Consider the following 24,940-nt stretch of genomic DNA (forward strand, 5'->3'; position numbering starts at 1 on the left):
AGCATTGCCTTTTTGGAATGTGGTTACATGTAATTTTATGTCACATCCAACTTTTAAATTAAACATATCGGTTTATCTGCCTTCTCATCAAGGAACACTGAAATGGAAATAAACCAAATTCATGTCATGTTGGCAGACATTTTCTTTGAACAAAAATAACTCTCCTCTCAAGTCTTGTAATTAAGTGCTGAAAATGTCCTGCATAATTTCTAGTGGCGTCTGTATAGTATACCATTGAATGCTTGATACAGAAATACGTTTACATATCTCCTACCAGTAGGAGGACCAATATCATCTCAAATCCAACTTTATAGAGCAAATTGAGACTTATTTACAGATTTAAGAATTGAATGCACGGATGCCAAAAATAATAGTGCACTGAAATGTAATGGTAGCCTTATGCAACAGACTTGTTTGAGGACTTTACCTTTACTGTATATGCTCACCAGAAAAGTGTTCATTAGATATTGGGCAACTTTGATAAAATGTCAATGTGAAATTTTATTTTTGTACGATATGCCTGATTAGCTTTTATAGTAATTAATTTTAGTTAATCATTCCAAATAGTTTTTTATTTAAATGTTTTTCCATGATTTATGCACATGAATGATACCACACATTCAACTACTCTAATACAAGCAAGACATACTGAATTCCAGCAGGTCTTTTAAAGGTGTTAATTTTATTAAATCCACTATGTAAATATAGCTACGTCGCTTTTTGTTCGTGGTGATTTCAACGTGGGTTGGCCTACATTGCCATACAAAATATGTGCTTGCTTCTGGTGTTAATGTATATTTGACAAAATAAAGGTCCCTTCCATATGGAACAAAACTGTACATCAATCTGTTTTATTTCACATAGAAATGGGTGAGATATTTTTCTATATTTTACATTTTGTAGCCTATCAATCGGGAGCAGAAAACAGGCCAAATTGGCGAGCAAGGGAACTAAGGGTGCGTTCGTAAATTCGCTCGGGTTATCTACGCCGATTTCAGAGCACTCGTCTGTGTGCCAGAGTGCTGAATAACTAATGAATTTACAAACGCTCAACACTAGTTGAATAATTTTTTTATTTAACCTTTAACTAGGCAGAATATGGCCGGTAAACGTAGGCAAAAAAGCGTAATTAAATTGTTGCCAGTAGCACAGTTACAGTTACCAACGCTCTAGATCACATGAAAACACCCTAACCAGCTCTGCTAAGGGGAGTAAAATTGTGTCTGGAAGTAGCTTGCCAGTTCGCTTGGGTGCTTGACTGCCGTTGAGGTCAGGACGCTCGGATCAACCACACTCCCGCCCTGAACGCCCATAGCACTCTCTGGCACTCCAAAGTTTATTTACAAACGCACCCCGTATGTTGAGCGGAAACGCCGTCGGTGGACGGTTTCTACTAGTTACCACAGTCATAAAGTCAAAATGGGCTATATTTTAAAAATTCAGAACTAAAATATGTTTAATTTAAGGTTAGGATTAGGCATACGTTTATCAGTGTGGTTAAGCTTAGGTTTAAAATCTGATTTTAAGAAAAAAAATGGTAGAATAGGCGGGGTTTATGACTTTGTGGCTGTGTGACGACCGTGAGGAGGCTACCAAAGAAAATGCTATTGTTGTCGTCTGTCAGCTAGACGATAACTGGCATATATACTTAACTAGCTGAAAGGAATTATCAATGAGTATTTTATATATTGACAACGCCACATATTACCTGTTAAAATGAAAAAAGGAGGAATGCTGTGAGTAATACATTTTTTTCTATCGTCTCGTTCGGCTGGCTAACATAAATAGCTAACTGGCTAGCTAACATGATAAAGCTAGTCGACTAACGTTATACAATTTTCATAGTAACGTTATAAGGCATTAGCTTAAATCAACGATACTGATGTGAACACATGCAATCATAATCGTAATTTTCCATGTAGCAAGCAGTATGGTATCTAGTGTGGTCTATATTGCGCTAGCAAGCTACTGTAGCAAGTTAAACAGCTGGTTGACCAAATTATCCAGATGTGTCCTGTCGGGGGTTTGTGTCTATTTGAGTGTTGTCGGGATTCGACACCAAGCATTATGTACCTAGCTCGGTTTGCTTGTAGTAAACACTAATTAATGTATCAGATCAGGATTATTTATCCTGATATTTACAAAAAAAATTGATTTCTATTTGTTAGATTTTGAGTTAGACAATGGTGTCTATTGTATTTTGATTGTCCAATAAAAATGCAATGGTCTTCGAGCTTTTAATGTTGGCTTTGATATCAACAGTATAAATTCAAATGGTAAAAAAAAAAAAACTATTTGGTCATGTCAGTGCATTTCTTAAAGACTCATCCCATACAGACAGTGAGCCTATTTGGGTGAGGATATCTACAGTGCATTTGGAAAGTACTCAGACCCCTTGACTTTTTCCACGTTACAGCCTTACTCTAAAATTGATGAAAGAATCTACACACAATATCCCATAATGACAAAGCAAAAAAACAGGTTTAGAAATGTTTGCTAATGTATTAAATAAATAAAAATTAAACTGATCACATTTACATAAATATTCAAAACCTAGTACTATTGAAGCACTTTTGGCAGCGATTACAGCCCAGAGTCTTCTTGGTTATGACATTACAAGCTTGGCACACCTGTATTTGGGGAGTTTCTCCCGTTCTTCTCTGCAGATCCTCTCAAGCTCTGTCTGGTTGGATGGGGAGTGTCGCTGCACTGCTGTTTTTAGGTCTCTCCAGAGATGTTCGATTGGGTTCTCATCCAGGCTCTGGCTTGGCCACTCAAGGACATTCAGAGGCTTGTCCTGTTTCTCATGGTCTGAGAGTCCTTTAGGTGCCTTTTGGCAAACTCCAAGCGGGCTGTTATGTGCCTTTTACTGAAGAGTGGCTTCTGCCTGGCCACTCTACCATAAAGGCCTGATTGGTGGAGGGCTGCAGAGATGGTTGTTCTTCTGGAAGGTTCTCCCATCTCCACAGAGGAACTCTGGAGCTCTTTCAGAGTGACCATTGGGTTCTTGGTCACCTCCCTGACCAAGGCCCTTCTCCCCCAATTGCTCAGTTTGGCCAGGCAGCCAGCTCTAGGAAGAGTCTTGGTGGTTCCAAACTTCTTCCGTTGAAGACTGATGGAGGCCACGTTGTTCTTGGGGACCTTGGACACTGCAGACATTTTCTTTGGTACCCTTCCCCAGATTTGACAAGTCCTTCAACCTTATGGCTTGGTTTTTGCTCTGACATGCACTCTCAACTGTGGAACTTTGTATAGACAGGTGTGTGCCTTTCCAAATCATGTCCAATCAATTGAATTTACCACAGGTGGACTCCAATGAAGTTGTAGAAACATCTCAAGGATGATCAATGGAAACAGGATGCACCATGCTACAAGACCATGGTGCTTGCCTACGGAGCTGTGAGGGGAATGGCACCTCCGTACCTTTAGGCTCTGATCAGTCCCTACACCCAAAGAAGGGCACTGCGTTCATCCACCTCTGGCCTGCTCGCCTCCCTACCTCTGCGGAAGCACAGTTCCCGCTTAGCCCAGTCAAAACTGTTCGCTGCTCTGGCACCCCAATGGTGGAACAAGCTCCCTCACGACCCCAGGACAGCGGAGTCAATCACCACCTTCCGGAGACACCTGAAACCCCACCTCTTTAAGGAATACCTGGGATAGGATAAAGTAATCCTTCTAACCCCCCCCCCCCCCCCAAAAGATATAGATGTACTATTGTAAAGTGGTTTTTCCACTGGATATCATAAGGTGAATGCACCAATTTGTAAGTCGCTCTGCATAAGAGCGTCTGCTAAATGACGTAAATGTAATTTCGAATCTCATAGCAAAGGTTCTTAATACTTAAAAAAATAAGGTATTTCTGTTTTTTATTTTTAATACATTTGCAAACATTTTTGCTTTGTCATTATGGGTTATTGTGTGTAGATTGATGAGTAAATTTGTTTTATTTAATCCATTTTAGAATAAGTCTGTAACGTAACAAAATGTGAAAAAAGTGGAAGAGGTCTGAATACTTTCTGAATGCACTGTATGATGACAGCTGTTTATCACTCTCTTGTGCCCTGCTGCTCATACAGAGGTTGCCCTTTAGAAGTAGTTGTGTTGAGTTTTGGCAAATTGGCTCAACTGGATTTTCAGACAAGAAGATCATTATTTTTCCCCCTATATTCAATACAAATTATCACTGTTTTGAATTTTTTTTAGATTCTATTTCATGTTGCCATCATTTAGACCTCATACAGCTCAGTGTTCTAATGTTGATCAAAGAAAATTATTATTCTACACTACCGTTCAAAAGTTTTAGGACACCTACTCATTCAAGGCTTTTTCTTTATTTTTACTATTTTCTACATTGTAGAATAATAGTGAAGACATTTAAACTATGAAATAACACATGGAATCATGTAGTAACCAAAAACGTTTTAAACAAATCAAAATATATTTTATATTTGAGGTTCTTCAAAGTAACAGGTGCCACCCTTTGCCTTGATGACAGCTTTGCACACTCTTGGCATTCTCTCAACCAGCTTCATGAGGTAGTCACCTAGAATGCATTTCAAATAACAGGTGTGCCTTGTTAAAAGTTCATTTGTGGAATTTCTTGTGTTGTGACAAGGTAGGGATGGTATACACAAGATGGCCCTATTTGGTAAAATACCAAGTCCGTATTATGGCAAAAACAGCTCAAGTAAGCAAAGAGAAACGACAGTCCATCATTACTTTACGACATGAAGGTCAGTCAATACGGAACATTTGAAGAACTTTAAAAGTTTATTCAAGTGCAGTTGCAAAAACCATCAAGCGCTATGTTGAGACTGGTTCTCATGAGGACCACCACAGGAAAGGAAGACCTAGAGTTACCTCTGCTGCAAAGGATACGTTCATTAGAGTTACCAGCCTCAGAAATTGCAGCCCAAATAAATGCTTCACAGAGTTCAAGTAACAGACACATCTCAACATCAACTGTTCAGAGGAGACTGTGTGAATCAGGCCTTCATGATCGAATTGCTGCAAAGAAACCACTACTAAACGACACCAATAAGAAGAAGAGACTTGCTTGGGCCAAGAAACACGAGCGATGGACATTTGACCGGTGGAAATCTGTCCTTTGGTCTGGAGTCCAAATTTTGAGATTTTTGGTTCCAACCGCTGTGTCTTTGTGAGACGCGGTGTGTGTGAACGGATGATCTCCACATGTGTATTTCCCACTGTAAAGCATGGAGGAGGAAAGCATGTTATGGTGTGGGGGTGCTTTGCTGGTGACACTGTCTGATTTATTTACAATTCAAAGCACACTTAACCAGGATGGCTACCTCAGCATTTAAACATACAATAAAAAAATAAAAAGTATTTAATTTGACCTTTTTAACTAGGCAAGTCAGTTAAGAACAAATTCTTATTTTCAATGACGGCCTAGGAACAGTGGGTTAACTGCCTTGTTCAGGGGCAGAACAACAGATTTTTTTCCCTTGTCAGCTCAGGGATTCGATTTAGCAACCTTTTGGTTACTAGTCCAATGCTCTAACCAATTGGTTACCTTCCGCCCCATCTGGTTTGGGCTTAGTGGGACTATCATTTGTTTTTCAACAGGACAATGATTCAACACACCTCCAGGCTGTGTAAGGTATATTTGATCAAGAAGGAGAGTGATGGAGTGCTGCATCAGATGACCTGGCCTCCACAATCTCCCGACCTCAACCAAATTGTGATGGTTTGGGATGAGTCGGACCGCAGAGTTATAGGAAAAGCAGGCAACAAGTGCTCAGTATATGTGGGAACTCTTTCAAGACTGTTGGAAAAGCATTCCAGGTGAAGCTGGTTGAGAGAATGCCAAGCGTGTGCAAAGCAGTCATCAAGGCAAAGGGTGGCTATTTGAAGAATCTCAAATATAAAACATATTTTGATTTGTTTAACACTTTTTTGGTTACTACATGATTCCATACGTGTTATTTCATAGTTTTGATGTCTTCACTATTATTCTACAATGTATAAAAGAGTCAAAATAAAGAAAAACCGTTGAAGGAGTAGGTGTTCTGAAACTTTGGACCGGTAGTGTATATATTATAACTCTCACTGTTTGTCTCATAATAAGTTCTGTAAAGTAACCAGTAGTGTATTGTATGGTGAATGAGGTCCTAACTCCATCCTATCGCTCTTCAGCCATTGGGCCTAACTGCTCTGACCTGAGGGAGCTGAGTCTGCTCCCCCCATAATCCCTTTGACCCCTGACTCTTGACCCCTGGGCGGTGTAACCATGACGACGGGTGATTGTTGCCACCTCCCGGGCTCCCTGTGCGACTGCACTGGCAACGCTGGGCTTTCCAAAAGCGTGGAGGAGTCGGATAACTGCAGAGCGCAGTATGTCACCCAGGTCACAGCCAAAGATGGGCGGCTGCTCTCTACCGTCATCAAACCTTTGAGCACACAGAGGTACTATGGCTGAAAACTCCTGAACTCATTCTTACTTTCAGAGTTAAGCATTTATGAGATATTCAGGGCTTTCCAACAGGCTTTTATAGTAGTGATCCTAGTCATATCTCGAACTCGTGAAAGTGTATGCGAGTATGCGAGAATTAGCTTAGCTGTTAAGACTGTGACATGTTAGTCCAAGTGGCATCCGGCAGGCTGTAGTAAGTTAACCCAGTCAGAGTACTCTGTTCAGGACCTCTCTCTTCCTGTTTCCTCCAGTGATGGGCCAATCTGCCGGATCTGCCACGAGGGGGCCAACGGCGAGGGGCTTCTGTCCCCCTGCAACTGCACAGGGACTCTGGGCACGGTGCACAAGAGCTGCCTGGAGAAGTGGCTCTCCTCCTCCAACACCAGCTACTGTGAGCTGTGCCACACAGAGTTCACCATTGAGCGCAGGCCCAAGCCCCTCACAGAGGTAACAAAGGTCAATGCCTTTAGCTTGTCTGTTCTCCTCTGCCTGCCTCTGTGTGTGTGGTTGTGCTTATGTTATGTCAAAACACATGAGCATGATTCACTTTTTTTTCTCTTTCTGCTTACGTAGATTCCTCAATGCAAAAATTGTGTTTGTAGGTAGCTGCAATACTTATGTGTTGAAATAGAATTTCTGGCCCTGTTCATGGGTCACCAGCACGCAGCTCTGTTGACTTAGTTGTGTATTACTCATGCATATTACATCCTGAATATGCCAACAGAAATGTAGTTTGGGAGGGTTAGGTATTTTTTGTTCTTTTTTTGTTATGTGCCATCATGTGTTTATGTAATGACTGATGAAGAAACCCAGGAAGTTTAACCCTTGATCTACTAATGGGTATCTCAATAAATCAAACCCTGAATAAGAAGAAAAGCAGAGTCCTCCAGTGTCCCCTGTTTTGGCTATAGTGCATGTGCATACTCAGTGCTCATGTAGGCTCAGTACATTTTTCTCTTTCTTCTCTGTCCTCGCTTCTCTTTCCACAGTGGCTGCGGGACCCGGGCCCTCGTAACGAGAAACGCACATTGTTCTGTGACATGGTGTGCTTCCTATTAATCACGCCCCTGGCAGCCATCTCTGGCTGGCTGTGTCTGAGGGGAGCCCAAGACCACCTGCACTTCAACAGCAGACTGGAGGCCTTGGGCCTCATTGCCCTCACCATCGCTCTTTTCACAATCTACGTCCTCTGGACTCTGGTAAGTAAGCACAGATCTAGGATCAGCTGCCCTCCCCAAATCCTAACCTTAACTTTGTTTATAGCTTGGATGAACACCAATATTCTCTAGTCTATCCTCTTCTCTACCCTTCTATCCTGCAGGTATCATTCCGCTACCACTGTCAGCTCTACTCTGAGTGGAGACGAACCCATCAGAAAGTACGCCTCCTCCTTCCCGACGCAAAGGGGCGGCATTCTAACCAGCATTCCTTGCTCTCCACCAAGCTGCTGAAAAAGACGGCAGACGAGACTATAGTATGAGGTCAAAGGTGGGAAAGTTTGAAGTTGGTGTTCTTTGGGTGCTGGAGGTTCTCAATGAAAAAGCACGTCTCCAACCAGAGCCCAAGCTCTTTTTCTATTTAAATCCTTTTTACCTATGTGTGTCATCATCGTCAGCACTTCTTTTTTATTTTGTCGTCTGAGCCTCTGATGGTGTTTTTTTGTGATCTGGTAAAGAAACCAGTAGGTTAGAGACCAGTGATTACCGTGCAGTATGGTGTTTCTGAAGGTTTGGAAAAGGGCAGTTGATTGGATGGGTCTCCGCTGTGCCCTGCAAAGGGACGACCTAGGATTCATTGGACAGATGCTCAGTGGAGATGTCTGCTGAAGCTTTAAGACCAAACCCTCTACTGTTTATTTGGACAATTCCCACTTTCTCCTCCCTAATTTCCTTCACAGCCGTCTCTAAAAGGGTAGCATGGATCGTTGACGCTGATCTAAGGCGAGCCATCCAGCGGTTGGTTCCTTAACCACTGAGTGTAGAAGTAAAAAGCTTAAAGCTTTGATTCCTGTTAACCAGCCACAGGCTATTAGACTGGGGGGGATTATAGATGCTTATGACATTTCTACGCAAGCCAGTTGACTCCCTTCAATTCAACTCCATCTGTTTTCCCCCTTGGTGTGAGCAGGAATTTTGTTCATAAAGATGGAGATTGTGTAATAAAACACTGGACACGGTTTCCTCTCACAGTACGTGATGAGACTGCTACCAACATGCACAGTTTTGCATGCATGTACTGTTACTTTTTTATTTTTGGTATAGGTTTTTTGGGGGGGGGGGGGGTTACTGTGGGGGATTGTACGAGAGGTTAGTTGAGCTCCCATTAATCTGGTGTTACTAGTTAATATGTTGAACTGGGTTTCCTCCCTAGAGTATAGAGGTCTCTCATACTATCAGATGAGAGAAAAAATAACTTTATGGAAATGTATATTCCACCAACATGAAGTTACAACTTTTTGTGGTTGACGGAAAGTAAGTCTTACTTTTCCAGGACAATGTTAGAATAGCGCAGGTCAAGATCACTCTTCAATAGCTAGTACATTGCTCTCCTACGACGATAGACCAATGAAATGCTTTTAAATATTATGTGGTTTTTTTTGTGTAGTCATAACATTTGCTAGTAATCACATGCAGCAAGAGCATAGATTGGTTAATTGATGTTACTTCATGTTTTGTAGCAGTTGTATTCCCTTTCTGATATGCAGGCGACCAGACTGACGTCTAGTCTCAGACGTCTACAGATGCCAACTGTACCTTGACAGTAGAACCCAGTGTGTGGAGCAAGACCAGTGTAGGCATTGTTCTCACCCATCTACCACAGCTTTAAAATGCATGAGTTGACCTCTGGACAAGAGAGATATGCAAAAACACTGATTTATAGGGCTGGCCATGTTACTATCATCTGTTTGGATCTTTTCATGAATATACAGTTGAAGTCGTAAGTTTACATACACTTAGGTCGGAGTCATTAAAACTCGTTTTTCAACCACTCCGCAAATTTCTTGTTAACAAACTATAGTTTTGGCAAGTCATTTAGGACATCTACTTTGTGCATGACACAAGGAATTTTTCCAACAATTGTTTACAGACAGATTATTTCACATATAATTCACTGTATCACAATTCCAGTGGGTCAGAAGTGTACATACACTAAGTTGACTGTGCCTTTTATACAGCTTGGAAAATTCCAGAAAATGATGTCATGGCTTTAGAAGCTTCTGACAGGCTAATTGACATGATTTGAGTCAATTGGAGGTGTACCAATGGATGTATTTCAAGGCCTACCTTCAAACTCAGTGCTTCTTTACTTGGGAAAATCAAAAGAAATCAGCCAAGACCTCAGAAAAGAATTGTAGACCTCCACAAGTCTGGTTCATCCTTGGTAACAATTTCCAAACGCCTGAAGGTCCCACATTCATCTGTACAAACAATAGTACGCAAGTATAAACACCATGGGACCACACAGCTGTCATACCGCTCAGGAAGGAGACGCGTTCTGTCTCCTAGAGATGAACGTACTTTGGTGCGAAAAGGTCAAATCAATCCCAGAACAACAGCAAAGGATTTTGTGAAGATGCTGGAGGAAACAGGTACAAAAGTATCTATATCCACAGTAAAACTAGTCCTATATCAACATAACCTGAAAGGCCGCTCAGGAAGGAAGAAGCCACTGCTCCAAAACCGCCATAAAAAAGCCAGACTACGGTTTGCAACTGCACATGGGGACAAAGATCGTTCTTTTTGGAGAAATGTCCTCTGGTCTGATGAAACAAAATTATAACTGTTTGGCCATAATGACCATCGTTATGTTTGGAGCTAAACGGGGGAGGCTTGCAAGCCGAAGAACACCATCCCAACCGTGAAGCACGGGGGTGGCAGCATCATGTTGTGGGGGTACTTTGCTCCAGGAGGGACTGGTGCACTTCACAAAATAGATGGCATCATGAGGTAGGAAAATTATATGGATATATTGAAGCAACATCTCAAGACATCAGTCAGGAAGTTAAAGCTTGGTCGCAAATGGGTCTTCCAAATGGACAATGACCCCAAGCATACTTCCAAAGTTGTGGCAAAATGGCTTAAGGACAACAAAGTCAAGGTATTGGAGTGGCCATCACAAAGCCCTGACCTCAATCCTATCGAAAATTTGTGGGCAGAACTGAAAAAGCGTATGCTAGCAAGGAGGCCTACAAACCTGACTCAGTTACACCAGCTCTGTCAAGAGGAATGGGCCAAAATTCACCCAACTTATTGTGGGAAGCTTGTGGAAGGCTACTCGAAACGTTTGACACAACTTGAACAATTTAAAGGCAATGCTACCAAATACTAATTGAGTGTATGTTAACTTCTGACCCACTGGGAATGTGATGAAAGAAATAAAAGCTGAAATAAATCATTCTCCCTACTATTATTCTGACATTTCACATTCTTAAAATAAAGTGGTGATCCTAACTGACCTAAGACAGGGAATTTTTACTAGGATTAAATGTCAGGAATTGTGAAAAACTGAGTTTAAATGTATTTGGCTAAGGTGTATGTAAACTTCCCACTTCAACTGTGTATGGGTGTTTGGTTTGAGTTCTTCTTTGTTCAGTTTTGTATATTTTACTTTCTTCCTTGTACACTGTATGGTCGCTTCAGAACCCCCTCTGTTTTAGCCCAGCTTAATTTCTGCATATTTGTGTGTATATATATATATATTGTTAATCATAGTGTCGTCCATGGTTGAACGTAAAAGTATTGACCCTGAATGTTAACAGGCCTGAATAGAAGAGAGACTGAATGCAAATAGCCTCCTCAGTAGAAAGCTCAAATTATGGTCCACAGAAGCCAAAAACCTAGGCCTAGATTTGACGCTCATTTATTTCTGTGATAGTATTATTTGTTATAATCCCTTCATGGCAATCATACTCCTGTGTATTGCTTATTTTGTAGGTACAGGTTCAACTCTTCCAGTACCTGTAGGCTTCATGCATACATTTGACTGAGGGTTTATCACCTGAAGGGCTTTGCATAGACAGACACTAGTCAGACTAGCTCAGTGGTGTCCTGTTGGGAGACCCCTTTTTTAAATAAAGTATCCTCCATTTTTATGTTGTTGTAAAGTGTTGATTTGAACTCTAAAGGAATCCTCTTGTCTGGAAAATATATTTGTTGTTATATAATAATACTAGAGCTTAGTAGGAGGTTATTTTCCTGTATGTCAATGTGTGTTGTGGAGTGGAACAGCTTTCAGGATCTTTCAGCATGGAGAGAGTTCTTATCTGCATTGTCAGTGATGGGCCACTGCCCTGTCACATGCTGTCTCTGATTGGTGCTTTTGCCTCTACCTGACATGTTGGGAGCTATGGAGACTTTGCAATGTAGGGTGTAGTTAGAGCAAGTGTGCAATTTGATAACTTTACAATGCAATTCTTACCTATAACCTTAACAATACGTAATGATATCAGAAATATAATGTAGAAGCTAGTGCATATGAAGGATCATAGCCGTTTACTCACTTGTGCAGTCTGAGAGGGCCACGATAGGATGTTTTCTTTTGCTATGTGAGTCTGTGAGTTGCCAACAATATGCAACACTGCTTCCTTTGAAGGCAGCTCAGAGACATACTTGCCACATTACTCCAGCGTTTATATAACCGTTAACTCAAACAGGTTCTTTTCTCCAAATATGCATTGATTCTTCTTTTATATGTCGAATGGCACTTCACAAAACTATCATGGAAATCAATACAATTTGGTTGTTTCTATAGTCTTCTAACACCGACTTTGAAAGGGATTTAAAAGCATTACTGATATAGTACAATTTTCCAATTTCTGGTGTTTGGATAATGCTCCTCAGATTTTGTTTTTGATTTGAGGACGCAACAAAGATTCCTGGGCATTCTCATGCTTGTATGTAGAAGGAGCAACATACCAGATTTGTAGACTTGTTTTTGTTTGATAATGTTTTAATCTCTTGTTAATTTTGCCACTGTTTTTAACATACTGATGTGTATCAATTGTAATTTATGTTCAATTATTCATTAAGCACAGGGTTTTTATCACTCTTAGAGATGGAATCCGCAGAAGGTGAGGAGCGTCCCACAGCATGGTAAAACAAATGATGCTCTTCTATCGCAGGTGCAATGATGTCTGTTGGGGAAAAAACAGTGTTTGTTTTTTGTTGTTGTAATATCGCAAACAGACGTGGCAGTTCCACCATTAAGGATTCCAGCTTTAACTATAATGTTTATGTTGTGCAGTGGAAAAAGAATGATGTCTAAACCCAAAATATGTTGCTGCTTGCAATCAGCCAAGAAAGTGTGCAAAGCAAATAAAAAGCGAAGCTACAGTATGGATAAACATCAATCACTCCTTTTGTTTTCTTAATGATGCGGACTCTTGCATGTACTACACTGGCTCCTTATTGAATGTTCTTTCAGACTTTACGGTTATCTGTATCACTTAACACATTTGGTCAAAAATATAATTTTTTACAAAATGTTGCTTGGCCTTAATAGTAGTTTTCAGTCACTCACCTTTCAACAAGATGGGAGTGGACCCATCAACACAATGTAATGTATTAAATGTCAAAATGTCTCAACTTACTGGTTACATTCTCAACTTATAAAACCCATCATCTCCATTTAAGATTAGGCTTGTTTCTAAATCCATTTAAAATAGAGCACCAAAGATGAGAGGGTCATGTCATGCAATAATTATTTTCCACCACTGGCCTATATTCTCTTGGCTACACCGAACTAAACAACTAATGGGAGGGGGGACATATTGAATGTAACAGTTCCTGGACCTAAAGAATGTCTCACTCACACCCAATGACTGGCAGATACACCTATATGAGGCTTAGAATAAACACTGGTGAAATATTTTCCATATGCTGATTCAGCACCACATTCTGCACCACTAGGCTAGCTCTCATGGGGTGTGGTGCTGTCCTAGGTCAGAGGAACAGGGTCCTAGGTCAGAGGAACAGGGTCCTAGGTCAGAGGAACAGGGCTGGGCAAGAACAATCTTTCTAGACCCCTGCCTCTACCACAGCAAGCCCCCATAACCTCAGAACAGGTACACAGGAGACATCTCACATATTCTACCCACATACATCTAAGGTTGAGCAATTTCAATTCCAATACTGTGTAGTGCACTGATAAGTTATATATGTTAATGATGAATGAATTACTTACGTATTACTGTGTTTAAAGGAGTTTATTGAAAAGTCTTACAGTGCTTATGGAAAATAAAACAATGAAAAGGTGAGACAAATATATTTGAATAAATACACAATAAGGTTAATTGTGGGCATGATAACTGCCTGGGTGAAAAATAAGAGCCACTTAAAAGACAAATGCATACATATACCAATTTAATAATACTGCCTTATTCATGAGCAACTGTGAGTGGCTATATACACAGCACCATCTAGTGGTCATTGTTCAAATATACTAGTCCAGCACACTATAGCAGGGTTTCCCAAACTCAGTCATGGGGGGCCCCCTCCTCCTCTGGGTGCACGTTTTGGTTTTTACCAAAAGCTTGATGATGAGTTAGTTATTTCAATCAGCTGTGTAGTCCTAGGGCAAAAAAGTAAACTTGCACCCAGGGGGGACCTCAGGACCGAGTTTGGGAAACCCTGCTCTATAGCACTTCAAGTACATGTGTAGGATCTTAATTTGATCACTCTTTTGTTGCTGAGAATTTTACTGCATCGCAGGAAAAAAGCTTTGTGATTTACATAAATTCACTGAAAACCCACACTAACACACGGTTGTATTAACAGTATTGCACTTTTCATGTAGGCTACTTTAGACCAGATTATGGACTAAACATTATTTTTCTGTGACAATATAAGTCAAATTAAGATCCTACACCTGTATAGCTCAATCCATTTCAAATAAAACTGCCCTGTTCCTACAATGCAGGAACCTCAACATTGAATCCATGAATGACTGACAAAGTGACAGAAAGGTTTTTTTAAGTTTCACTTCATGACAGAATGTAATAAAAAGGATGTTTTGTATACAGACAGGGAGGGGAAAGCAGGGCGTCGTCACATATGGGAACAAAGACAGAATGGGCGGTACAGGATAAGACAGAGTGATGGTGGAAGTGGAGGGAGGTTGGGTGAAGGGGGTCACAGGCTTTGACAGCACGGTAGTTTGTTTTTTTGCCCATCGGTGGTGGGGGGGACACTGATGTCCACTACATTGTTGCCTGGAGACTCGTCATGTGCTGATCTGTCAGCTATCTGCTTTTGTGATACGATTCTGTAGATTTCTGTAGGAAAAGGAAGAGACAGTTACTGAAAAGAAAATGTGCCAATAATACATCATTTATAGACTACCGGTAGCTAGTTTCCAGTAATGTGAGGTGTGTCGTGGATCCCTCTTCTTACCTGTGAGGATGTTCTTGAATGCCTCTTCCACATTAGTGGAATCCAAAGCTGATGTTTCAATAAATGATAGGGTATTCTTCTCTGAGGGAGAAAAATAGAAAAGATTGTATTGAGACAAACATGGGTGGCTTCTTAACCATCTCTGTCCCCAGAGTGAGCTGTCATCTCCAGTGGTATTGTTGCAGTGGTTGTTTACCTGCAAAAGCACGAGCCTCGTCTGTGGGCACTGCCCTGAGGTGGCGCAGGTCACTCTTGTTGCCCACCAGCATGATAACGATGTTGTTATCAGCATGATCCCGGAGCTCCTTCAGCCAGCGCTCCACATTTTCATAGGTCAGATGCTTGGCGATGTCATACACTAGGAGAGCCCCCACTGCCCCCCGGTAGTACCTGATTGGGACAGAGCAAGGAGAACAGGATGTCAGAGGTTGTGCGATTCAGACAGAAGCATTTTTTCAGGATGGTTTCAACACTATCCAAATACTTTGGTTCCGTAAAGGGCAGGTTACAGGAAGACAAGCACCCTCCTCCACTCACGCTGAAGTGATGGCTCTGTAACGCTCCTGTCCAGCTGTATCCCAGATCTGGGCCTTTATTGTCTTGCCATCCACCTGAATGCTGCGGGTGGCAAACTCCACACCAATGGTGCTTTTGCTCTCCAGGTTGAACTCATTCCGTGTGAAACGGGACAGCAGGTTACTCTTCCCCACACCAGAGTCTCCGATCAGCACCACTGGCAACAAAACACACAGACAACATTAGCACTGCAATGACAGGCTGCCATTGTTGTGCAGTTCAGTAGTCAAAAATATGAGATCGCATATAGTACAGTAAACCAATTACAGGTATACCAAGTAGATTACTTATCATAACCTATGAGGTTTGCATGTCTGACTTTTTTTTAAAGCTTTGGAAAGACAATATTTTCATTGATTGAATACTGCTGAAGACTGAGACAACAGAAAAACACTCAGAAATAAAGTGGTTATATGAGTACAAAGTGCTGCTCTGCCTCTTCAGAGGGGGAAAAGGATCTGAACTTTGTCCTTCTGGAGTCATGGTGCAGGAAGCTGAGAACCTGCTCCTGCTGGGAACCCTGAGTTGACACTTTTCAGAGGGCCTCTCTTCCTATTGTCTCCTTCAGTCATTCTCCCTTGGAAATCCTCTTTGTTCTCACACTGACCCTTTTTCACATTTTCTGTTATGTTTGAAGTGTCATTTGGAATATATTTTATAGACTGCTGTATACTAAAATAGATTGGGTAACGGGTGAGGTGTGCTTCTGTGGGATTGATTTGAAACACAACATCTAACAGTAGCTCATCAGTAGGGTTATAAATTGATATCTGTAAGATTTTGTGCTATGTTGAGTGGAATAGATTATGGAATGGTCAGAGCGTCAGACTATCAAGAGGGTGACCCACTGGGAACTTCCTTCCTGCTCATTATCCCATTCTTATCTGATACAATTAGGACAGTATTTTATGGGCATGTTCAGCTATTATTGATCATAAAGTAAGTCACATTATAATGTAAACAACTGTTTATGATTGAGTATGTATATTAGGCTAATTCTATATGTGTATTAGGTCTACCTATGAATTATAGCAGGCTAATTGTAGGCTACAACTAATTAAAAATGACTGTGAATCATTTCAGATTTGACCCTTTGGTAAACTTGTTTGAAGGATCCTCCTAGCTATATTAATTTGATAAAACCCGACATATTGCTGGCTATAAACCAGGCCCTTTGAGGATGATGGTATTGGTGTTATAAAGCAACCTAAGAAAACCTCTGTTGTTAGCTAAGTTAGAGCTATGCATTGCTCAACACAATGCGACAAACCCATTATACTCAGCATTATATTTAGCAAGCCACCAGATCAGATGGAGCCCATCAATTCCAATCTATCTGTACATTCTAAAGCGATCTGTTAGAATGAAATACATTGTGAGAGCTTCACACGGTACCTTCATAATTGACAGAATGAGACACATATCATATTTGTTGTAGCTACCACCAAGAGGTAGCTGGCTACAGCTAGATGGATATTTTACCTTTGAACAAGAAATCGTATTCATCATCTCTGTTGCCCATGTCTTAGAAATAGTCAAATTCCGATTTAATTGCGATATATTCTTGGTCTGAAGTTAGTTGCAGTGTTTTCTCTATAACCCAATGCGTGAGACAATGCGCTGGTCTTTCAGTCCCTGACTGACCGCAGGAACACGGAATCTTCCTGACTCTGCAGAAGGGGAGGAGTTCACTGGCGCCCATGTAAACTGTACAATATTCATGACATTCATTACAGTAATTGTATTTTTATTTTATTAGGGATCCCCATTAGCAAATGCCTACTCTTCCTGGGGTCCAAACGCATCAAGACACTTACATTACACAAAATATAAAACAGTACATCATATAACATCACTACACTGCTACATATCAACAACACAAAATGCATGATACTACCATACAACAATACCACAATGTACGTGGGTAGAGTGCGTGTGCTAGCTCCCATGTGTGTCTCTTCACAGTACACGCTGGTCCATAAGGTGTATTTTTATCCGTGTTTTAAATCTGATTCTACTGCTTGCATCAGTTACCTGATGTGGAATATAGTTCCATGTAGTCATGGCTCTATGTAGTGCTGTGCACCTCCCATAGTCTGTTCCGGACTTATGGGATTTTGAAGAGACCTCTGGTGGCATGTCTTGTGGGGTATGCATGGGTGTCCGAGCTGTGTGCTAGTAGTTTAAACAGACAGCTCGGTGCATTCAGCTTGTCAACACTTCTTACAAAAACACGTAAGGATTAAGTCAATCTCCTCCACTTTGAGCCAGGAGAAATTGACATGCATATAGTGGAGAGTTAATAAAGCTGCATACAAACATGGTCTCTTTTTTGTTTTCTTGAGTAAGGCAGCTCCAAAATGCAGGTGTTTCAGCCTAGCTCAGTGCTTTCTGTGGTGGTGGGGCAAGCCAGCAGAAAATAGGAGCATTGCGCCATAATTGGCTCAGTGTTCTGTCACTCATGGGGACACTATATCACAGGCCAAGTGTAAGTCCTTAGTAAGAGTAGACATCAAACATTTAAGCCCTTCGGGTCCTGCCATAGAGTTACATTAGAAGAGCCCTTACAAGAAGGCTCAAGGTCATTGGCCACAGATAAAATGACATCAAATCACGTTATATGTACAGTAGCTTTGATTGGACTGATCATGTCAACGTCTTACTTTCAAAATCTTAGCTAGCAAGCTAGCAGTCATCATCATGAATCATGTTGACAATCTACTGGCAAATCCTTTTTAATGCTTGTCATATGAAGAGAAATAATGAAGAGAAATTATAGATAAAACGTATCGGTGCTCATCGGCTATTGGACATTAACATTACACAACAAGTTGGAAATTGCAAATTCAACAATGAGTGGTTTGGAAGGAATCAGTGGCTAACTGCAAGCATTGCAAAGCAACCACTAGCTTGCTATTCAGAGGAGTGGCTGTGTGGTTCCAGAGAATGCCAGACATTGATGACAAAATTTGCCGACAAAGGACCGGCGCGCCACCTTTCTGTTTAAGTGAGCACAGCAAAAGGTGAGTCCAAAAATGTCTTGTAACATTATGCTGCTGCATAAATTATGTAATATGCAAGGGAAATATGTACAGTGGGGGGGAAAAGTATGTCAACCCTTTAGAATTACCTGGATTTCTGCATAAATTGGTCATAAAATGTTATCTGATCTTCATCTAAATCACAACAATAGACATATAGTCTGCTTAAATAACACACAAACAATTATAATTGTTCATGTCTTTATTGAATACACCGTGTAAACATTCACAGTGGCGATTGGAAAAAGTATTTGAACCCTTGGATTTAATTACATTTACATTTACATTTAAGTCATTTAGCAGACGCTCTTATCCAGAGCGACTTACAAATTGGTGCATTCACCTCATGATATCCAGTGGAACAACCACTTTACAATAGTGCATCTAAATATTTTAAGGGGGGGGGATTACTTTATCCTATCCTAGGTATTCCTTAAAGAGGTGGGGTTTCAGGTGTCTCCGGAAGGTGGTGATTGACTCCGCTGTCCTGACGTCGTGAGGGAGCTTGTTCCACCATTGGGGTGCCAGAGCAGCGAACAGTTTTGACTGGGCTGAGCGGGAACTGTGCTTCCTCAGAGGTAGGGGGGCCAGCAGGCCAGAGGTGGATGAACGCAGTACCCTTGTTTGGGTGAGGGCCTGATCAGAGCCTGAAGGTATGGAGGTGCCGTTCCCTTCACAGCTCCGTAGGCAATCACCATGGTCTTGTAGCGGATGCGAGCTTCAACTGGAAGCCAGTGGAGAGAGCGGAGGAGCGGGGTGACGTGAGAGAACTTGGGAAGGTTGAACACCAGACGGGCTGCGGCGTTCTGGATGAGTTGTAGGGGTTTAATGGCACAGGCAGGGAGCCCAGCCAACAGCGAGTTGCAGTAATCCAGACGGGAGATGACAAGTGCCTGGATTAGGACCTGCGCCGCTTCCTGTGTGAGGCAGGGTCGTACTCTGTGAATGTTGTAGAGCATGAACCTACAGGATCGGGTCACCGCCTTGATGTTAGTGGAGAACGACAGGGTGTTGTCCAGGATCACGCCAAGGTTTTTAGCACTCTGGGAGGAGGACACAAGGGAGTTGTCAACCGTGATGGCGAGATCATGGAACGGGCAGTCCTTCCCCAGGAGGAAGAGCAGCTCCGTCTTGCCGAGGTTCAGCTTGAGGTGGTGATCCGTCATCCACAATGATATGTCTGACAGACATGCAGAGATGCGATTCGCCGCCTGGTTATCAGAAGGGGGAAAGGAGAAGATTAATTGTGTGTCGTCTGCATAGCAATGATAGGAGAGACCATGTGAGGATATGACAGAGCCAAGTGACTTGGTGTATAGCGAGAATAGGAGAGGGCCTAGAACAGAGCCCTGGGGGACACCAGTGGTGAGAGCGCATGGTGCGGAGACAGATTCTCGCCACGCCACCTGGTAGGAGCGACCTGTCAGGTAGGACGCAATCCAAGCGTGGGCCGCGCCGGAGATGCCCAACTCGGAGAGGGTGGAGAGGAGGATCTGATGGTTCACAGTATCAAAGGCAGCAGATAGGTCTAGAAGGATGAGAGCAGAGGAGAGAGAGTTAGCTTTAGCAGTGCGGAGAGCCTCCGTGACACAGAGAAGAGCAGTCTCAGTTGAATGCCCAGTCTTGAAACCTGACTGATTAGGATCAAGAAGGTCATTCTGAGAGAGATAGCAGGAGAGCTGGCCAAGGACGGCACATTCAAGAGTTTTGGAGAGAAAAGAAAGAAGGGATACTGGTCTGTAGTTGTTGTCATCGGAGGGATCGAGTGTAGGTTTTTTCAGAAGGGGTGCAACTCTCGCTCTCTTGAAGACGGAAGGGACGTAGCCAGCGGTCAAGGATGAGTTGATGAGCGAGGTGAGGAAGGGGAGAAGGTCTCCGGAAATGGTCTGGAGAAGAGAGGAGGGGATAGGGTCAAGTGGGCAGGTTGTTGGGCGGCCGGCCGTCACAAGACGCGAGATTTCATCTGGAGAGAGAGGGGAGAAAGAGGTCAAAGCACAGGGTAGGGCAGTGTGAGCAGGACCAGCGGTGTCGTTTGACTTAGCAAACGAGGATCGGATATCGTCAACCTTCTTTTCAAAATGGTTGACGAAGTCATCCGCAGAGAGGGAGGAGGGGGGGGGGAGGGGGAGGAGGATTCAGGAGGGAGGAGAAGGTAGCAAAGAGCTTCCTAGGGTTAGAGGCAGATGCTTGGAATTTAGAGTGGTAGAAAGTGGCTTTAGCAGCAGAGACAGAAGAGGAGAATGTAGAGAGGAGGGAGTGAAAGGATGCCAGGTCCGCAGGGAGGCGAGTTTTCCTCCATTTCCGCTCGGCTGCCCGGAGCCCTGTTCTGTGAGCTCGTAGTGAGTCGTCGAGCCACGGAGCAGGAGGGGAGGACCGAGCCGGCCTGGAGGATAGGGGACAGAGAAAATCAAAGGATGCAGAAAGGGAGGAGAGGAGGGTTGAGGAGGCAGAATCAGGAGATAGGTTGGAGAAGGTTTGAGCAGAGGGAAGAGATGATAGGATGGAAGAGGAGAGAGTAGCGGGAGAGAGAGAGCGAAGGTTGGGACGGCGCAATACCATCTGAGTAGGGGCAGAGTGAGAAGTGTTGGATGAGAGCAAGAGGGAAAAGGATACAAGGTAGTGGTCGGAGATTTGGAGGGGAGTTGCAATGAGATTAGTGGAAGAACAGCATCTAGTAAAGATGAGGTCAAGCGTATTGCCTGCCTTGTGAGTAGGGGGGGAAGGTGAGAGGGTAATAACAGGTTGACCCTCCTTTGGCAGCAATAACCTCAACCAAACTTTTTCTGTAGTTGCGGATCAGACTGCACAACGGTCAGGAGGAATTTTGGACCATTCCTCTTTACAAAACTGTTTCAGTTCCACAATATTCTTGGGCTGTCTGGTGTGAACCGCTCTCGAGGTCATGCCACAGCATCTCAATTGAGTTGAGGTCAGGACTGACTGGGCCACTCCAGAAGGCATATTTTCTTCTGTTCAAGCCATTCTGTTGTTGATTTACTTCTGTCTTTTAGGTTGTTGTCCTGCTGCATCAACTAACTTCTGTTGAGCTTCAATTGGCGGACAGATAGCCTTACGTTCTCCTGCAAAATGTCTTGATAAACTTGGGAATTAATGTTTCCGTCGATGATAGCAAGCTGTCCAGGCCCTGAGGCAGCAAAGCAGACCCAAACCATGATGCTCCCTCCATCATAGTTTACAGTTGGGATGAGGTTTTGATGTTGGTGTGCTGTGCCTTTTTTTCTCCACACATAGTGTGGTGTGTTCCTTCCAAACAGCACAACTTTAGTTTCATCTGTCCACAGAATATTTTGCCAGTAGCACTGTCGAACATCCAGGTACTCTTTTGCCAACTTCAGATGTGCAGCAATGTTGTTTTTTTTGGACAGCAGTGGCTTCTTCCATGGTGTCCTCCCATGAACACCATTCTTGTTAAGTATTTTTCGTATTGTAGACTCATCAACAGAGATGTTAGTATGTTCCAGAGATTTCTGTAAGTCTTTAGCTGACACTCTAGGATTCTTCTTAACCTCATTGAGCATTCTGCGCTGTGCTCTTCCAGTCATCTTTGCAGGACGGCCACTCCTAGGGAGAGTAGCAACAGTGCTGAAATTTCTCCATTTATAGACAATTTGTCTTACCGTGGACTGACTTTTAGAGATACTTTTGTAACCCTTTCCAGCTTTATGCAAGGCAACAATTCTTAATCTTAGGTCTTCTGAGATCTCTTTGGTTCAAGGCATGGTTCACATCAGGCAATGATTCTTGTGAATAGCAAACTCAAGTGTTTTTTATAGGGCAGGGCAGCTCTAACCAAAATCTCCAATCTCGTCTCATTGATTCGACTCCAGGTTAGTTGACTCCTGACTCCAATTAGTTTTTGGAGAAGTCATTAGCCTAGGGGTTCACATACTTTAAACATTCAGTGTAGGTTGGAAAAGTATGTATTCAATATAGACAAGAAAAATACAATAATTTGTGTGTTATTAGTTTAAGCACACTGTGTTTGTCTATTGTTGTGACTTTTATGTCAAATTTATGCAGAAATCCAGGTAATTCCAAAGGGTTCACATACTTGTTCTTGCCACTGTATACTTTAGCTAAGAAAGTAATACTAAGTGTATGCTCTGTAGTAAGCTGTTAGGAGCACATGTGCCTCACCCTAATAATTTGGTCTACTTTCACCAACGCGGTATTGTAAACACATCGTTCGTGGCCGGTGTTTGCTTGTTTGCAGACTTTTTTTGTACAGCTTTGACAATGCTACTGATAGTAGTGGTGGCGCTTGTCTTACATGTGCAAATTCAGCACACACAACATTCTATAATAGAATTGTGTTATCTGACGTGTCAAATTAAAAGCCTATTTAACGCGTCAAATACTGTTATTTGACGTGTATCTTTTTTGACACGCAAAGACCCAAACGGTGTTCAACGTGCCTCACCCTAATAATTTGGTCTATTTTCACCTCTTAATTTCGCCTACTGTTCTAACTTGGTGGTGCACATGTAGCCTATAACCTGTTTTAGAGAAATGTAATCATCGAATATTGTAAGAGCTTTCATTGTCTAAATTCTGTCGCTATACATTTCAAAAGTGCTGAACATATAGTTATATTGACTACGTCCGTCGTTGCTCGCTCATTAACGTCTTAATCGAAATTACGGATTGCCTCTTATCCGCCTGTCGTCCCCTTATGCCATAGTTTGTACATCTCAAATGTCAGTAGAAACCACACTTGTTTAAGCAAGTCAGCCATATATATATTTTTTTTTAAACAGTAAACGAGGCTGAATTAACTATTTCGCTGCCAGACAAGGTTCCGCTGAGAGCCAGGTGGAGCAGTGGTAAGGTGTTGGGACAGCATTATGTAGGCGCTAACTGGGACAGTTTGTGGGCACCGGTTATCACCGTTATAGTGCAATTAATGTATTGTTTAGTGTTGTGACTTTTCTGGCACGCATCCCACTTTTTTATTTTTTTGCCCCATCAAGATTTACATGCTAAAATCGCCACTGCATGCCGATCATTAATGTTAGCTCTCTGTGTACATTTAAGGGCCAGCCGTGCTGCCCTGTTCTGAGCCAATTGTAATTTTCCTAGACCCTCTTTGTGGCACCTGACCACACGACTGAACAGGTGCGACAAAACTAGGGCCTGTAGGACCTACCTTGTTAATAGTGTTGTTAAGAAGGCAGAGCAGTGCTTTATTATGGACAGACCTCTCCCCATTTTAGCCACATGCTGTATTAACATGTTTTGACCATGACAGTTTACAATCCAGGGTTACTCCAAGCAGATTAGTCTCCTCAACTTGCTCAATTTCCACAGTATTCATTACAAGTTTTAGTTGAGGTTTAGGGTTTAGTGAATGATTTGTCCCATATACAATGCTTTTTGTTTTTGTAATATTTAGGACTAGCTTATTCCTTGACACCCTTTCTGAAACTAACTGCAGCTCTTTGTTAAGTGTTGCAGTCATAGTCTCTGTAGTAGCTGACATGTATAGTGTTGAGACACCGCATACATAGATTAAAGCCAGTGGCATGTCGTTAGTAAATATTTAAAAAAGTAAGGGGCCTAGACAGCTGCCCTGGGGAATTTCTGATTCTACCTGGAGTATGTTGGAGAGGCTTGCAATAAAGACATGTAACTCTTTATCCACAATATAGCAGGGGTGTAAAGCCATAACACATACGTTTTTCCAGCAGCAGACTATGATCAATAATGCCAACAAAAGTCTAACAAAACAGAAGTAGGCCCACAGATAGAACAATGAGATTGAGACAATGAGGTTTACTTATACAAATATTTGGTAGGCCTACATAGCTAGGCTATAGCAGTGATGCATATGTACAGCAGGTGGTCAAAAGAAAAGTGAGTTATTTTTTTCATCCGATGTCTATTCTATTAGGCTACTCTTTTTAATCTTGGTAAACTGTAGTTTACTGGATGTGCTTGCCACAAACAGATTCACGCTTGCATTAGTTCAAGATAAAACATATTCTTGCAATTTCTTAGCTACATATTCTGAATGTGCACGTATGTGTCTTATTAAGAGTGTTTGACATTCATTGACGTACCAGTACGCCAAAAATTAAATAGTATCTGCAAAGACAGTACAGTATGAAGATAGGAGGAAAGTGCTTCTCCAATAGAAATCCCCGATCACACTTGTAGGCGATGTCATGGCGACGTTGGCTAGCTAAACTCATGCGCAGAAACGGGTCTATCGCACCAAACTGCGCATGTGCATCCCGTCAACGCAAAGGCACTCCTCTGTAAAGTTGTTTTTTGACGAAAATGAAAACCTGTTACCACTTTCCCTAGGTTAGAGTAGTAACATGTTCAACTACTTAAGACATTGGCTCTAATCTAGGTTATACCTTTTAGATGTCGAGAAAATTAACAACAACATAAATGTTTTTTCACTTCTCAAACTCCAAACCCGTTCCTGGTCTGTTTCAAAAGCGTTCTCGGAAGTCTCGTGATGTTGTCTC

General features: G+C 42.1%; 2 protein-coding genes across 3 annotated transcripts; one reads left to right on the forward strand and one right to left on the reverse strand.

The window, feature by feature from the left end:
- The first annotated feature begins 1,374 nt into the window (after positions 1–1,374).
- On the forward strand, positions 1,375–12,785 carry LOC106573574 (E3 ubiquitin-protein ligase MARCHF2). 2 transcript variants are annotated; one of them, XM_045697240.2, is made up of 6 exons: positions 1,375–1,736; positions 6,160–6,429; positions 6,688–6,892; positions 7,426–7,635; positions 7,758–7,924; positions 9,141–12,785. In XM_045697240.2, exons 2-5 carry the CDS (start codon positions 6,254–6,256, stop codon positions 7,914–7,916), a joined length of 750 nt encoding a protein of 249 aa, XP_045553196.1. In that variant the 5' UTR covers positions 1,375–1,736; positions 6,160–6,253; the 3' UTR covers positions 7,917–7,924; positions 9,141–12,785. The 2 variants fall into 2 exon arrangements, with proteins under 2 accessions (XP_045553196.1, XP_014004200.1); XM_014148725.3 differs by lacking the exon at positions 9,141–12,785 and having other exon boundaries at positions 1,383–1,736; positions 6,688–6,883; positions 7,758–8,712.
- A 1,604-nt stretch (positions 12,786–14,389) lies between these two features.
- LOC106573573 (ras-related protein Rab-11B) lies at positions 14,390–17,061 on the reverse strand. The gene is made up of 5 exons (XM_014148723.3): positions 16,885–17,061; positions 15,364–15,559; positions 15,023–15,216; positions 14,827–14,907; positions 14,390–14,708 (listed from the first exon to the last, which is right to left on the reverse strand). The coding sequence occupies exons 1-5, from the start codon at positions 16,922–16,924 to the stop codon at positions 14,566–14,568; spliced, it is 654 nt and encodes a 217-aa protein (XP_014004198.2). The 5' UTR covers positions 16,925–17,061; the 3' UTR covers positions 14,390–14,565.
- Between the last annotated feature and the right edge of the window lie 7,879 nt (positions 17,062–24,940).

The sequence above is a fragment of the Salmo salar genome, chromosome 16, assembly GCF_965601325.2.
Source record: "Salmo salar chromosome 16, fSalSal1, whole genome shotgun sequence".
NCBI lineage: Eukaryota > Metazoa > Chordata > Actinopteri > Salmoniformes > Salmonidae > Salmo > Salmo salar.

What these genes read in the sequence shown, in the direction of transcription:
- LOC106573574 (XM_045697240.2), top strand. Translation starts at nt 6,254, where the DNA reads ATGACGACGGGTGATTGTTGCCACCTCCCGGGCTCCCTGTGCGACTGC. An exon ending in AAACCTTTGAGCACACAGAG is followed by an intron (nt 6,430 to 6,687) that starts GTACTATGGCTG and finishes TGTTTCCTCCAG; the next exon opens with TGATGGGCCAATCTGCCGGA. An exon ending in CCCTCACAGAGGTAACAAAG is followed by an intron (nt 6,893 to 7,425) that starts GTCAATGCCTTT and finishes CTCTTTCCACAG; the next exon opens with TGGCTGCGGGACCCGGGCCC.
- LOC106573573 (XM_014148723.3), bottom strand. Translation starts at nt 16,924, where the DNA reads ATGGGCAACAGAGATGATGAATACGATTTCTTGTTCAAAG. An exon ending in ATACGATTTCTTGTTCAAAG is followed by an intron (nt 15,560 to 16,884) that starts GTAAAATATCCA and finishes TTTTGTTGCCAG; the next exon opens with TGGTGCTGATCGGAGACTCT. An exon ending in ATTCAAGAACATCCTCACAG is followed by an intron (nt 14,709 to 14,826) that starts GTAAGAAGAGGG and finishes CTTTTCCTACAG; the next exon opens with AAATCTACAGAATCGTATCA.